The sequence below is a fragment of the Notechis scutatus genome, chromosome 1 (genome assembly GCF_049901735.1).
Source record: "Notechis scutatus isolate UNSWTSFEM ecotype Mainland chromosome 1, rNotScu1.2, whole genome shotgun sequence".
Lineage (NCBI taxonomy): Eukaryota > Metazoa > Chordata > Lepidosauria > Squamata > Elapidae > Notechis > Notechis scutatus.
In genome coordinates, this window is record NC_142009.1 from 314,205,316 (window position 1) to 314,219,031 (window position 13,716).

General features: G+C 37.8%; 1 protein-coding gene across 2 annotated transcripts in view; it reads right to left on the minus strand.

The window, feature by feature from the left end:
* Positions 1 to 11,475: 11,475 nt before the first annotated feature.
* Positions 11,476 to 13,716, minus strand: part of SLC38A6 (solute carrier family 38 member 6) — a 51,720-nt gene continuing 49,479 nt past the window's right edge. For both annotated transcript variants that reach the window (XM_087952324.1, XM_026670167.2), the window contains 3 exons: positions 13,057 to 13,201; positions 12,873 to 12,967; positions 11,476 to 11,666 (listed from right to left, as the gene is read on the minus strand). In XM_087952324.1, the coding sequence (XP_087808450.1) occupies positions 11,586 to 11,666; positions 12,873 to 12,967; positions 13,057 to 13,201 (321 nt within the window). In that variant the 3' untranslated portion in view covers positions 11,476 to 11,585. The remainder of the gene's footprint in view (positions 11,667 to 12,872; positions 12,968 to 13,056; positions 13,202 to 13,716) is intronic.

Sequence of the window (13,716 nt, forward strand, 5' to 3'; positions counted from 1 at the left end):
CCCCCCAAAAAAGAGGATACACAAATCATACACAGACACCAGTTCTAAAATTTACTGTGATTCTCCTCTGTATTAGCATGAGTGGGAAGATATTCAGAGTGAGGAGGAGCCAAAAGAAATGGTCTTTTCACTCAGCTGTTGGCCCTGATAGTATGGCTCCATAGTTCCTTTTTCAGCACTACTATCTCAACAATAGATAGATATTACTTTATGCAAATATATTTTGCTGCATCGTACAACTGATTTTTACCTGGTTTAGAAAAGAGATACACTTCTCGAATATTTATCCAGTGGAAGTAAATCCTGCAAATTCAAAAGGGCTGTTCACCGTGACTTATCCTATTTATTTGCTTGGCTTATATTTTATTTCTACTCCCCCAGACTGAATGATTGAGAATTGGCTAGTTTGGTTTATAACCTCCCCTGCCAGGAAATACAGGAAGCTGACTTGGGCAAAGCTAAGTTCCTTTGAATGTCTGATCCAACTTGTTTTACTTGACTGACATATGCTCTTCATGGGTCCAGGTGAAGGTCTTCCACTGTGAAATGCTCCCAGAGCTGTCTTAGATAACACAATAATAGAGTTAGAAGGGACCTTGGAGGTCTTCTAGTCCAACCCCGTTCAAGCAAGAGATCCTATACCGTTTCATACAAATGGCTTTCCAGTCTCTTCTTGACAATTACACAAGGATATCACAGAGAGGGAGAATTTCTGCTTCAAATGACCTATTTTGTCTACCCAGTGACTGAAATCATGTATCAAATGAAATAGATCCTTCAGCTTGTAATGGGAGAATCATATTTTTAGTTCCATTTTTAAAATCTCCCTGTAAGTAGAAAACAGTCACCCAAGGACAAGTCAGCTACTTGTCATGCTTTTATTTTTGTTTGCAGGAATGATTTAAACATCATTAAAGAACACAAAAATGAAGCAGCCCTTTGTTGAATGAATGACATATATCCCTTTCTCTTGCCTTACCCGGATATATTATCTTTCCACACACATAGAACGTGAGTGCCTTAGTGTATACATATGAATGGGCAGGGGTGGGATTCTACAGGTTCACCTATTCGCTAGAACCGGTTGTTAGCATTCTAAGCAGTTCGGAGAACTGGTTGTTAGAAGAAATTACTGGCCTAATCCTGTAATAAAGGCAGGAAGGAAGCATTCTGGTGTTGCTTACAGAAACTGCCTCTCCATTAACCCTTATTACATTCTTGGCAGGACTAGACTTCCTGCCTCTGAAACTTCTCTGGAGTTTTTTTTTCCTCCTTTGCTGGTACTTTGCTTGTGTGGAGTGACCATTCAAAGTTACAATGGCACTGAAAAAAGTGATTTATGACCATTTTTCACATTTACGACTGTTGCAGCATCCCCACAGTCATGAGAGACCAGGCGAGGAGATGCATGCCTCGATGTGAGTGATGTTGAGTTGGCCACGCCCAGCCAGTCACATGACCACCAAGCCATGGCCACCAACTAAGCCACGCCTACAGAACCAATTGTTAAAAAATTTGAATCCCACCCCTGTGAATGGGCATGCATCCACCACCCCTCCCCCTACATATGTATATTTGGGTAGGGAATTCATTTAGTTTCAGGGGAGGTAACATCCACCAGAACTTGATTTCACCATAGATAAGGTTGCAGTTCCCTGCAAATACAGAAAACATTAAATCCAGCCTTCTGCCAATTATTGGCAGCTCGTAATCTCTCCCCGTATTCCTCAGCACCTGGTTTGCCTTTAAAGCTCACTTGAACATGATGTCACTTTTTTTCCTATCAGCCCTGGAAATGTTGCAATGTCTCATCTGGGGAAGTTTGCATTGCTGAGCCTCAAAAAAAAAAAAAAAAAAAAACCCTCCTCCTGATTCCTTTACCATCTGACTGTTTCAATTCTCTGGCATGATGTAATCGGAGGCACACAATTTATAATAAACTGAACAGGGAGCTACCTGCCCAGAGGCTAATCAACTTGGCTTTGTGGGTCTGCCTATCTGGGAAAGAGATTAGAAAATTACAGCAAATCAAATTAATGGTGAAAAGTTCCCATAGCCTGAAAGTTGGGTGGTTGTTTCACAAGACTGAGAGTTTTGGAAAGAGCAGGGAAGCAAATATAATACCATTCAGTGGTGTTGTTTTTTTAATAAAAATTTGCAAAAATAGTTATAAGATATGTTAGAATGTATAAGATAAATATGTATTGAGTTTATGTCTGTATGGAGAAGTGATAACCCGGGTCACGCTGTTCTCAAAAAAAGATATTTTATTTGTATTTGTATGTTTTGTGAAAACCATTCAGTGGTGTTTTGAAGGGACAAGACTTGACTCAGCATAAGGGATGGGAGTTCCCAAATGGAAATGGCCTGGGAGTGTAAGATTAGACTCGTACATCACCAACTGGTTGCAAAATATGAGGAAAAGGCAACTTATTTGCGTATTTTAGCAGCCAGTATCTTGGTGTGAAAATGACTTGCTTTGTATACAAGGATTGAATGGAAAGTAATTCGTCCAATGGAATAAATTGACAACAGATGGCAGTACTGATGCACTAGAAGTTCTGATATATTCTTTAGGATTGTCCTTTCATTACAATTGGTGTGACATTGCTGAGAAAAGGTTCCACTGCTATTGTTTGTAATATAGAAGTCTACAGTGACTACTCATCAGTGATTTTAAAAACGGTTGTGATTGTCTTTTGATTGATGAAGGTGTCCCTCCAATTGAAATTCATTGCCAAATGCAAGTTGTGCTAAAGACGGGTATTGTGCATCATGGACCAAAAACATGGTAAACTGGAAATAACTGATTTGTGAAAGAGGAATAAAGTGGATAATCTGTAACAACTAGCCATGAGTTTCAAATGAGAAAGGTTGACAAACAAATTAGGGACAATCTGTGGATCAAAGAAATCGCTGCCAAGCATGACATTTCACAAGAACATATGGGTCACATTCTTGATGTTCTTAAATATTTTAAGATTTGTGTGAAATGAGTTCCTCAAAAGCTGATGGCACAAAGAAATCTTTGAGAATTGAAATTTGACAATTATCACTACATGAATGAAGGCAAGGTTTTCTTCAATGCATTGGGGCAGCTAAAAAAAAAACATGGCTCATCATTATGATGAGGCATCAGCATAGAATATCATCACAAGGTGTCCGCTGTGGGGGAAACTACTCAAGCTTTAGCAGGAAATCTTATGGATCGTTATTTTGGGGGGGATGCAGATGATGTTAATCATATTTCCATGTATTTCCTTAAACCTTCACCACTGTGAACCCAGAATATTGCAGTGCAACATTCAAAACTTTGAAATAATACAAGCAGCGATTCACAAGCACGAGGAAATTTTGCTGCAATATGATTTTAGGCCTCAAAACTCACAAGCTATACCCAAGAGGTAATTGTGAAGATGGATCTCACCATCTTATACCACACCATCCACCATACCTGACACTTTGCAAGTTTTATCTTTTCCCCAAATTGAAATACCTTTGTGAACATTTGTTTGATTCAATTGAAGAGGTGGAAAAGGTTATCTGAACTCATTGATGAGACATAATGTAGTTCTTTCATGACAGTATTAAGAAGCTTGTCCTTCATTTCAGAAATAGTGAATGGAGGAGGTGCATTGGAACAGCCAGAGAACCATGACTCACCATTATGATGAAGTATCAGCACAGATTGTAGGGAAGAGTAGAACCTGGGTCTTCCCTCTCTGAGTCTTTCATCTTAATTACCATATCACATTGTCTCTCATTAGTTTAGCTTATAGTAGCAAATCATTCACTTATAGCAATAGCATTTAGACTTATATACTGCTTTATAGTGCTTTACAGCCCTCTCTAAGCAGTTTACAGTCAGCATATTGCCCCAACAATCTGGGTCTTCATTTTACCCACCTCGGAAGGACGGAAGGCTGAGTCAACCTTGAGCCTGGTGAGATTCAATCTGCCAAATTGCAGGCAGCTGGCTGCAGAAGTAGCTTGCAGTACTGCACTCTAGCCACTGTGCCACCAAGGCTCTTATGCTAAATTATAAACATTATTAACAGCATTAGAGTTTAGCATACAATTCAAAGATCAGCAGATAATCTGCACCACTCCTAGGAAGCTCACGAGGGCCCTTAAGTCCTCATCTGAACCAAATTAACCAAGTTGTTCTTATAGAGTTTATGGTTTAATGGATTAATGTGACCCATGAAATAGGGCACTTTGTTCAATGGTACCTTTTCCCAGGAAGCTATAGATAAGATTGCAACTTTGAGAATGGGACAAGTTCAGCCTCTCATTTCACAATTAAGGACAAATCAAATAAGGAAAAAATGGTTGTTACCTATGCTGCATCCACTGTAAATACCTTTGTAGCCTCATATTACTGTCTGACCTTCCAATCCACCCTCCAATCAATAGAAGGATGCCACTGCTAATCTAAGAATGGCCAATGACCATGCTGATTGGACATTTCGGGTGCATACCAAGCTGGTGAATTCTGTTTGTTGCGTAATCTTCAACAGTAGATTACAGATAGTCCATGACTTACGATCACAACTGAATTCCCCCCCCCCCCAAAAAAATTTCCATGGTTAAGCAAGGCAGTTGAGTTTTGCCCCATTTTACAACCTTTCTTGCTACAGTTAAGTGAATCACTGCAGTTAAAGTTAGTAACGTGGTTAAGTAAGTTTGGCTTCCACATTGATTTTGCTTGTCAGAGGTTCAGAAAAAGTGATCACAAGAATACCGCAACCATATTAAACAGCATGCCAATTGCTAAGCACCTAATTTTGATCATGTGACCATGGGCATCCTGCAACGGTTGTATGAAAAATGGCCCTAAGTCATTCTTTTCAGTGCCGTTGTAACTTCATGGATCACAATAGTTGTAAGTCGAGGACTGCTTATATTTTGTAACCAACCCAGCCAATTTTGTATGAATATCACATAATTTAAAAATTGTCCCTATTTATGAATTTTCTCTAGTTTCTATGTGTGTACCTTCTTTTGTAACTGTCAAATCTTGTTTGATTATCCTAATAGTTGAGGAATCATCATACTATAGTAATGCAAGCTATGCTCTCGGCATTCAAATTTGAAGATTGCTTGATAATGGATATTTTAAATTCAAAATGCGCACAGAACTCCAGTGTTTGTTTTTTCCTCCTAGAGAATGATACTGAGTTATATCCCAGGGGATGAAGTTTTTAAAAACAGTAACTGATTTACAGTTATCTTTGCCTTTTGCATAAGGTGCATGCTTCTTCCCATCTGTTATCTGTTTAGGAGTTTTATCCTACAGATTCAGACAGCTGGGTATTAACTGCATAACTAAGCTCATGAATCTGGAGAATTAAGAGATCCTGGGAAAGGAAGAAGCAATGATGATCACTTGTCATGTGTTTATATACTGAGCAATTTTGTTCCAGATCAAGAATGTAGCTCATGCTCTCTGGCTTCTATATTGGCAAAAGTATTTTAACAAGAAAACCAAGCATCACTGCAATGGAATATATTTTAATACTTTATTTAAATACACTTGATTGGATTCAGAACTTAGCCATGTTTAAAGCAGGTCCTTGAAAATTAAAGACTCAAGATTTCAACTGCAGAATTCACATACTGTGTTTGACTTACTGCAATGTGTAGGAACTCAGCCAGTTTTAAGACTCAGTTTAACAATTGTGCTTCAGTGTGGTGTGTTAATTTCTCCAATTTCTTTTTAAATATGTCTGGCTCTGGCTCCAACAAAATGATTATATAAAAGAAAATTGGATTGTTGAGTATTTTCAATAACAGACAGATTTGTTCTGATGTAAACATTATGCCGATATGGAGATGATCATTGTCTGTTATTGGGTTAGCTACTGTAACATTAAGGGACGTGGTGGCTCAGTGGCTAAGACTCTGAACTTGTCGATCAGAAAGGTCGGCAGTTCGGCGGGTTGAATCCCTAGCACTGCATAACCAAGTGAGCTCCTGTTACTAGTCCCAGCTTCTAGAACCTAGCAGTTTGAAAGCATGTAAAAATGCAAGTAGGAAAATAAGGACCACTTAGTGAGAAGATAACAGCATTCCGTGCGCCTTCGGCTGGCCACATGACCATGGAGACATCTTCAGACAGCACTGGTTCTTCGGCTTTCTAACGGAGATGAGCACCGTCCGCTAGAGCTGGAAACGACTAGCATGTATGTGTGAGGGGAACCTTACCTTTACTGTAACATTACAGAAAGACTGAGTTCACATTATACAGTGGCCCCAACTTTTTGGGCACCAGGGACCAGCTCCGTGGAAAGAAGTTTTCCTGTGGACCAGAGAGGGCATGATTTTGTATGCTGCTTGCATCTCAGAGATGGGACTTCACTTATTTACTGGCCCGGTTTCTGGCATGCCGTGGCCCGCTGCCGGTCGATGGACCAGGGGTTGGGACCTCTGTATTAAAGAATACTCAGGGGACAAACCTACCATACCAACAACTATATTAACTTTTTTATAACAGGCTTCACATCCTATGAATATACATTATGAAAAAATTGGGAGGGGAGAATAGAACAAAGAAAACATTATCAAATCAGAAAGGAAAGGAAAGAAATAAAAAAAAATAGTAGGAACACAAATGTATGTATGCAGCAAAGGGAACTAAATAGGCAAAAGGCAGCAAAGGACTGAAATATTGAGATGAACTATATTTAGCAGTCCTTTTGCATATGTTTTTAGTATTTTAGGCCATAACTGGTTTATGAACATTTCAAGTGGTGAAAGAAAAATATCAGTATAGAATGCCGGTAGACAGTATAAACTCTATGGGGAAATGGGTCAATTGGTTTGGAACTGAACAATGCTGGAGCAGACGTGGGGCAGGAAAATTTCTGCTCTTGGTGAGAAGCTTAGGCACATAGGCAGAAGTGCTCAGAAGGCAATGTTGCTTTTGTAAGCTTTCAGCCAGAATTAAACTCTATCCGTCCATCTGGAAATAATGAGGAGCTCCTAATTCCAAATTCTTGTCATAACCCGGCCTGTGGTTTAATTTCATAATTTTACGTTAAATTGTTATTTTCTTGAGAAACTTACTGCCTTTGAGCATCGAATTTACAAACAAAGACAAAAGGTCTCCTCAGCCTTTAGGATAATTGGAAATTTGGAAAATAAATAGCATTATTTTTTTGATTTTATTCCACAAATAATATTAGATTTGCCAAGATATGTTGAAGGCAAAGCTAAACTTGCAGGCTATTCTGGTACAAATATAATAGAAATGCAAATAAGACTATTTCCCCCACATTCATCACATGAACAATGAGCTTGAAAATTAAACCATCCTCTACACTTTGTAAAATTCGTAACACTCTACTTGGAAAGCATTGCCACGGAATGGTTTAGATATAATCTGGTATTACCTTAAGCAAACAGATTTTTAAAAAAATCTTCAAATGGCATGTACAAATGATAGCAATACTTCTGACCTAATGCTCCAGGTAAGAAAATGTTGAACACTTGTTCCAGGTTCTTCTACTGGTACATGCTTATCTCAGGTAGAATGAAACCATTTTCTACAAAGATGCTAGAACCTAATCCAAGTGAAGTTCTTCAACTGCTTCATATCCAGCCTTCCAAGAAACATTGAAAAATCTGCATTTTTAATGATTAAAACTCTACATAGAGAGGATTTTTTTCGTTTTACCACTTTACAGTTCAGTTCTTTCTCTGCTTTGCTACTCTTAATTATTGCATTTCTTTTCATTAACTCCTGTGAAGAATTTTCAATACAAAGGGAGGCTTATTACAGGTCCTCAACTTACAACCACAACTAGCTGAAAATTTATATTGTTAAGTGAGAAATTTGTTAAGTGAGTTTTGCCCCATTTTACAATTTTTCTTAACATATTTGTTAGAATAGAATAGAATTTAGAAATAGTGTGGTTGGACACACAAGGAATTTGTCTTGGTGCAAACACTCTCAGTACACATAAAAGAAAAGACACATTCATCAAGAGTCAAGAATCATAAGGTACAACAGTTAGTGATAGTCATAGGGTACAATAAGCAAACAAATCATAAGAAACAATATAAATCGTAAGGATGCAAGCAACAAAATTATAGTCATACAGTCACAAGTGGGAGGGGATGGGTGATAAGGAGTGATGAGAAGATTAACAGTAATAGTGCAGACTTTGTAAATAGTTGGACAGTGTTGAGGGAATTATTTGTTTAGCAGAGTTAAGTGAATCATTGCAGTTGTTAAATTAGTAATACAGTTGTTAAGTAAATCTGGCTTCCCCATTCAATGTGCTTGTCAGAAAGTCGCAAAAGGGGAACACATGACCCTGGGACACTCATAAATATGTGTCTGTTGCCAAGCATCTGAACATCTTCCCATGACAATGGGGATGCTACAACCATCATAAGTGTGAAAAATGGCCATAAGTCATTTTTTTTCCAGTCCTATTGTAACTTCAAATGGTCACTAAATGAACTGTTTAGTATTTAAGTTGAGGACTACCTGTATTAACAATTCATTTTCCAGCATTTTTGCTGATTGAAGACCTAGCTGTTCCCCAGGCATTTGAGTCAGGGTTGGAGGAGTTCTGTAGCTGTGGGTGAGTTAACAGTTTCTTGGGCTCCAGACTTTGCCAAGTGGGTGGCCATTTCCTCAGAGACAGCCATTTTGGAAATGGCAGCACTGCCCCCACACGACAGTAATTCAGCAATCAGGGTCAAAAAATGCTCTGATTATTTCAGACGTTCATCACTTTGGATAACATGGCAATCCTAACATAACACATGATTCTTTTTTTTAACCATCTGATGTCAAAACCGATCAAGCTGGCTACTTTTCTGCTTCCAGGCAGAATTTATATAAAGAGTTCTTGTGTAGAAACCTCTGTTATGATAGGGACTCCACACATCATGGAGAAAATGTCTAAATTCCACCTTGTTTTTTTTTTTTAAAAAAGATTTTCTGAAAGCAGTGGTGGTTACTAACTAGTAACATTCCTCCAAACACAATCACATTTAGATTTTTAAGAAGATACAGCTGCATGAAATGACTTTACCAAGTTATATTCATATGGTTTGAATTAGGTTCTTGTAGACATTACAGAAGCTTCTTACAATGGAGATTTCTTAATGCACATTTGCACTTGAAAAGAACTTAACTTTACCATATTATTAATTCATGATTTCTATCCTTAAATATAATAAAGTATAAAGTATAAAAATGATGGATGTCTTAAGAGTTCAGTTTGCAAAGTTAGAACATGTTGACAGGCACAGTAACAATTTCTTCTCTACTGCAGTGTAAATTGTCTTGAATGGCAGCTTTAATTAAACTTAGACTGGGCCAGGCGTCATTTTGCGAATCCAAGTTTTCTGCAAGGAAGGAGGATGGAGGAGTTCTGCAAGCTGTTTTTGTAAAACTGACAGGAGCAGGTGCAGCAACATTTCAATCAGTTTCAACAAAATGTTCTCAAAAGACCACCTGTCTTATTGGATTTTAGCCATAACCTTTCCACATTTGTTCCCCAATAGAGGATTATTCGCTAACACACAGCAACAATACACAAGACTATTTCTCCCCACTGCAATTTTTATTTTATTGGATTTACTTTTTATTTACTTTTTTATTGGATTTCTAAGGTTGCCAAATCATCAAATTACTTAAGGCAGTATGTAGGACAAATAAAAAATACAATATAACAGTAAAAGAAGAGTCAGATAATAAATAGCTGTCCAGGAATACAATAGCAGTAACACTTAAACTTATGTACCACTCCATATTACTTTACAGCACTATCTGAATGGTTTACAATATCAGAATATTGTCCCCAACAATATGGGCCCTTATTTTACTGAGCTCGGAAGAATGGAAAGTTGAATCAATCTTGAGCGAATCACGATCGAACTCCAGACCGTGGGCAAAGTTAGCCTACAGTACTGTGTTCTAACTACTGCGCAACCAGGGCTCCTACACAAAAAGATAAACTAGTCACAGCATACCACTGGCCCCATGGCCCGGCCTGCTGGAGGAACCAAGTCCTAAAGGACATCTGGATTGGGCCATGTGGGGCTCATAGAGAGGCAGGAGCACCAACAAAGAAGGCATTCTAGGGTCCCATAACATTCCATCCCTAACTTCTTGTGCTATTAAAAAGATGGCAGGAGATTTGTATTATAAGACTTGCAAGTTTCTGTTCGTATGACTTTATTATAAAGTGGAACAAGCTCATATGGTCATGATTCCTGTCTACTAGGATCTACCAGAAAGGCAGGCAGTTGCCATAGTACCAACTGACAGAGCTATGAGAGACCTTCAATCTCTGGTTAATTCTATTATCACATCAAAGACATGAAATAAACATCGTAACATGATATTGCTTCCGCATACAACTACACTAGCTAGCTACTGCTTATAGGGTAAAGAAATACATGAGACTGATCATGCCAAAAGACAGTGACTGGCCCCAAGTCACCCACCCAGCTTTGTGCCTAAGACAGAGTTAGAACCATTCTAGTCTGGCACCTTAAGCACTATACTTTTCATTCAGGGCTTTAGAAAGTCAAACAGCAGCCAGATCAACACTACATTGAGACAAGAAAGATTCCCGATTCCCAATTAACCAAAGATAAAAGAGTTAGTTGTATAGTAGCTACTTTCTGAGAATATGTGCACTCTAGTATAATGGGAACTACTCTCACACAGCCCTATAATACAGGTCCATCAGGGCTATAAACGGAAATAATCTCCTCCAATGGATCTTCTATGATACTAAACCAGAGGAAGTTCTTTTTAAATTGGAAACATCTGTGAATGCAGCTAGATCTTGGTGCTGCACCCTGTGCTAGACAGATTCTGAATTCTAGTAACGTATCTTAAATTCTACCTTGCAGGCAAAGGTAGCCAAGAGAAATGTTCAGTACAAGTACCATATGAACCTGAACCTTGCTCCAATCAGCAGCCTGATTGCTACATTTTACAAATTGCCATTTTTGGATATTTTTCATGAGTAGCTCCACAGAACCAACGCATGGATCATGGACATTAAAGCTAACTGGCTCAGGAAGGATTGCAGCTGGCAAAATGGCTGCCATTGGGCAAACATGTTTCCTTTCACTACTGCCATCTGCAAATTCAGTAACAGAGAGTGGCCAAATGCCAGTGCAAATATGCTGACTCTAAAGGAAAACAACCCCATTCAGAACTAGCTTCACTTTGATCACCTTAAATTTTTTTCCTTACCAACATTACGTCCAGCTTGTCTAGATTGAATTTCAGCTTTATAATCCTCATCCAGGCGATTATCAAGATTAGACAACAGTAAGGGTTTTTTTTTTAGGGACTAGATGGTAAGATGCAGTAGAGCAGAATATGATCAAATAATGAGAGCATTTCATTCTAGACTTCTAAATTAATTCCTCCAGCTATTCCAAGTAGTTGTTAGTATGCAAAATAACACAAACTTCTGTAGAACACCATAGCTCAACTCTCTTCAGCACTTGGCAGAATAATTTTATTTAAAACACTGTGGAAATGATTCATTTTACCAGCTCTTCTTATGTACAAATCTAGATTTTAGCAGGCAGGAATACTTTCAATGGTGGACCCAACTGTACATGATTATTGATAAACTGAGAAGACCAACAAGGAGGCCAAAAATTAGCAGGGCACATGCCTGTGAATAAAAGTGAGACAAACAGAAGAATCTTAAAAGCAGAAATCAATTAATCTTTTGTTAATTAAAGCAATTATTGTAGTGGCATCATTTTACTTTTTAGCTACTGGTAGAGTTGCATTTAAAACACATCATATCAATACATTTTCAGATGGATACGTGGGTATCGTTGAGAAAAGGACAACACCCTGCAATAAACAAGTTAGATTTGTAGCTTAGGAAATGATTTTAGCAGAACTGGCCTTGTCAACTGACTATGGCTATAGCAATAAGAGCTGTGCAAAACAACTGGCCAAATGCCAAACCAAAGTGGACTGATTCATGCAGATGCAAGAGATGTCCAAATCAAAGCAAACCTCCTCCTCCAAAAAAACCCCTCATTCCAAATCTGAAACATGCTGAAGTTTCATTAGCATTTCAAAATTTGAAGTAATCCAGACATGCAGAAAAGCATCTGCCAAAAATTCATAGTTACCCAGACAGAACAGCAGCCAAATATTGATACATTTCTCCCTAAGTGCTTCATATAAGGAAAACTCCACTACTGGGGTGGGGAGGGCAGCGTACTTTTGTGCCTGATAGTATTGACTTCAAACCAAATGAATAGATTTATTAGGGGTCTCCAATGACATTGTCTGGATGAGGAATGATGAAATTATTTATTGCAGAATTATGGCAGATCATTTTTGAACTTCATGGTCTGCATTTTCTAGATGGCGACATTTTAAGATATAAATTTGACTGTATTTGTGCTGGGAAAGGAAGAAAATGAATTACAGATTACTGAATGTGTAGGAAGAGAGTCCAGACAAATGCAGATATCTTTCACACAACAAGATTATGTCCCTTTGCACATTTCTTATAAGTATTTTAGCGCATTTAGCAGAAAGCAAACTCCAAATGTCAGTCCTTAGGTGAAAGGGATTTCAGAAAGAGCAATAGAAAATATTTTGTTTACAGGCCATGGATTGTTGTAAATTAGAATAGACAGTATTAGATGTAGAAGTGCACGTTATTATTCTGTCGTACATCAACCCTTGCTATATACCATTAACACTATTGCCATTAATGTAGTTCCAGGGCAGCATATGGCATATTTTTAAGATATTCAACCAATCAGAAATTAATTCATAAATTAGTACATGCAACTTAAAACACTGATAATCTGAACAAGTTTTTTTTAAAAAAAGAAAAAAAATACATTACCCCAAGTTTTTGCCATGATATAAAGTCCTCTGTACTGATCTTAAGATAAAATAGTCCAGGGTATACAAAGAGCAAGCATGTTGAAGTGGTAGACCCTGGAAAAAGATAGGACAATAAGTCTTTGTAAGCTCTCAATGAATGGATTTCAAAATGCAGGAATAGGAAGAAGATCAGATAAACTTACCAACTACTCCAAAAAGTTGTCTGATGTCAGGCACATACATTGCGAGCAAAACAACAATTGCATTTAGTACTAAAGTGATGAAAATGTGGTGGATTAGGGAGAAAGGAAGATGTGAAAAAAATATCATCATTACAGCTTTTCTTGCCTGTAGAATTCAAAAGATTTAAAAAGCATGTCAATACAATAATTAAAAAATCAATAGCACAAATAACATTTATTTACTGAGACCCAAAGGTGCTTTTTAAAAAGGCAATTGGATTTATTTTTCTTAAAGACATTTCGCTTCTCATCGAAGAAGTTCGCAACTATTTTAATAGTCTTAATTCAGAACTGAAGAAGCTTCTTGGATGAGAAATGAAATGTCTTCAAGAAAAAAACCAAGGAAGTCCAGTTGCCTTTTGAAAAAGCACCTTTGGGACAACTATGACCTGGATGACTGAAAATCTCCACATATATTTACTATGATTGTAACTCCATTTGCATTGCTAACTAAACTTACTGACTGACAGCAGGGATCAACACATTGGAAGAAATCCAACTATGTATGAATAGAAAGATTCTTATGTGTTAGGTTTTCTCTCTCTATAACCCTCATCCTCCAAAACAGAATGCATAAATGGGAAACTAGCCATAGGGAAATGTTCTCAATACTATTTCTGC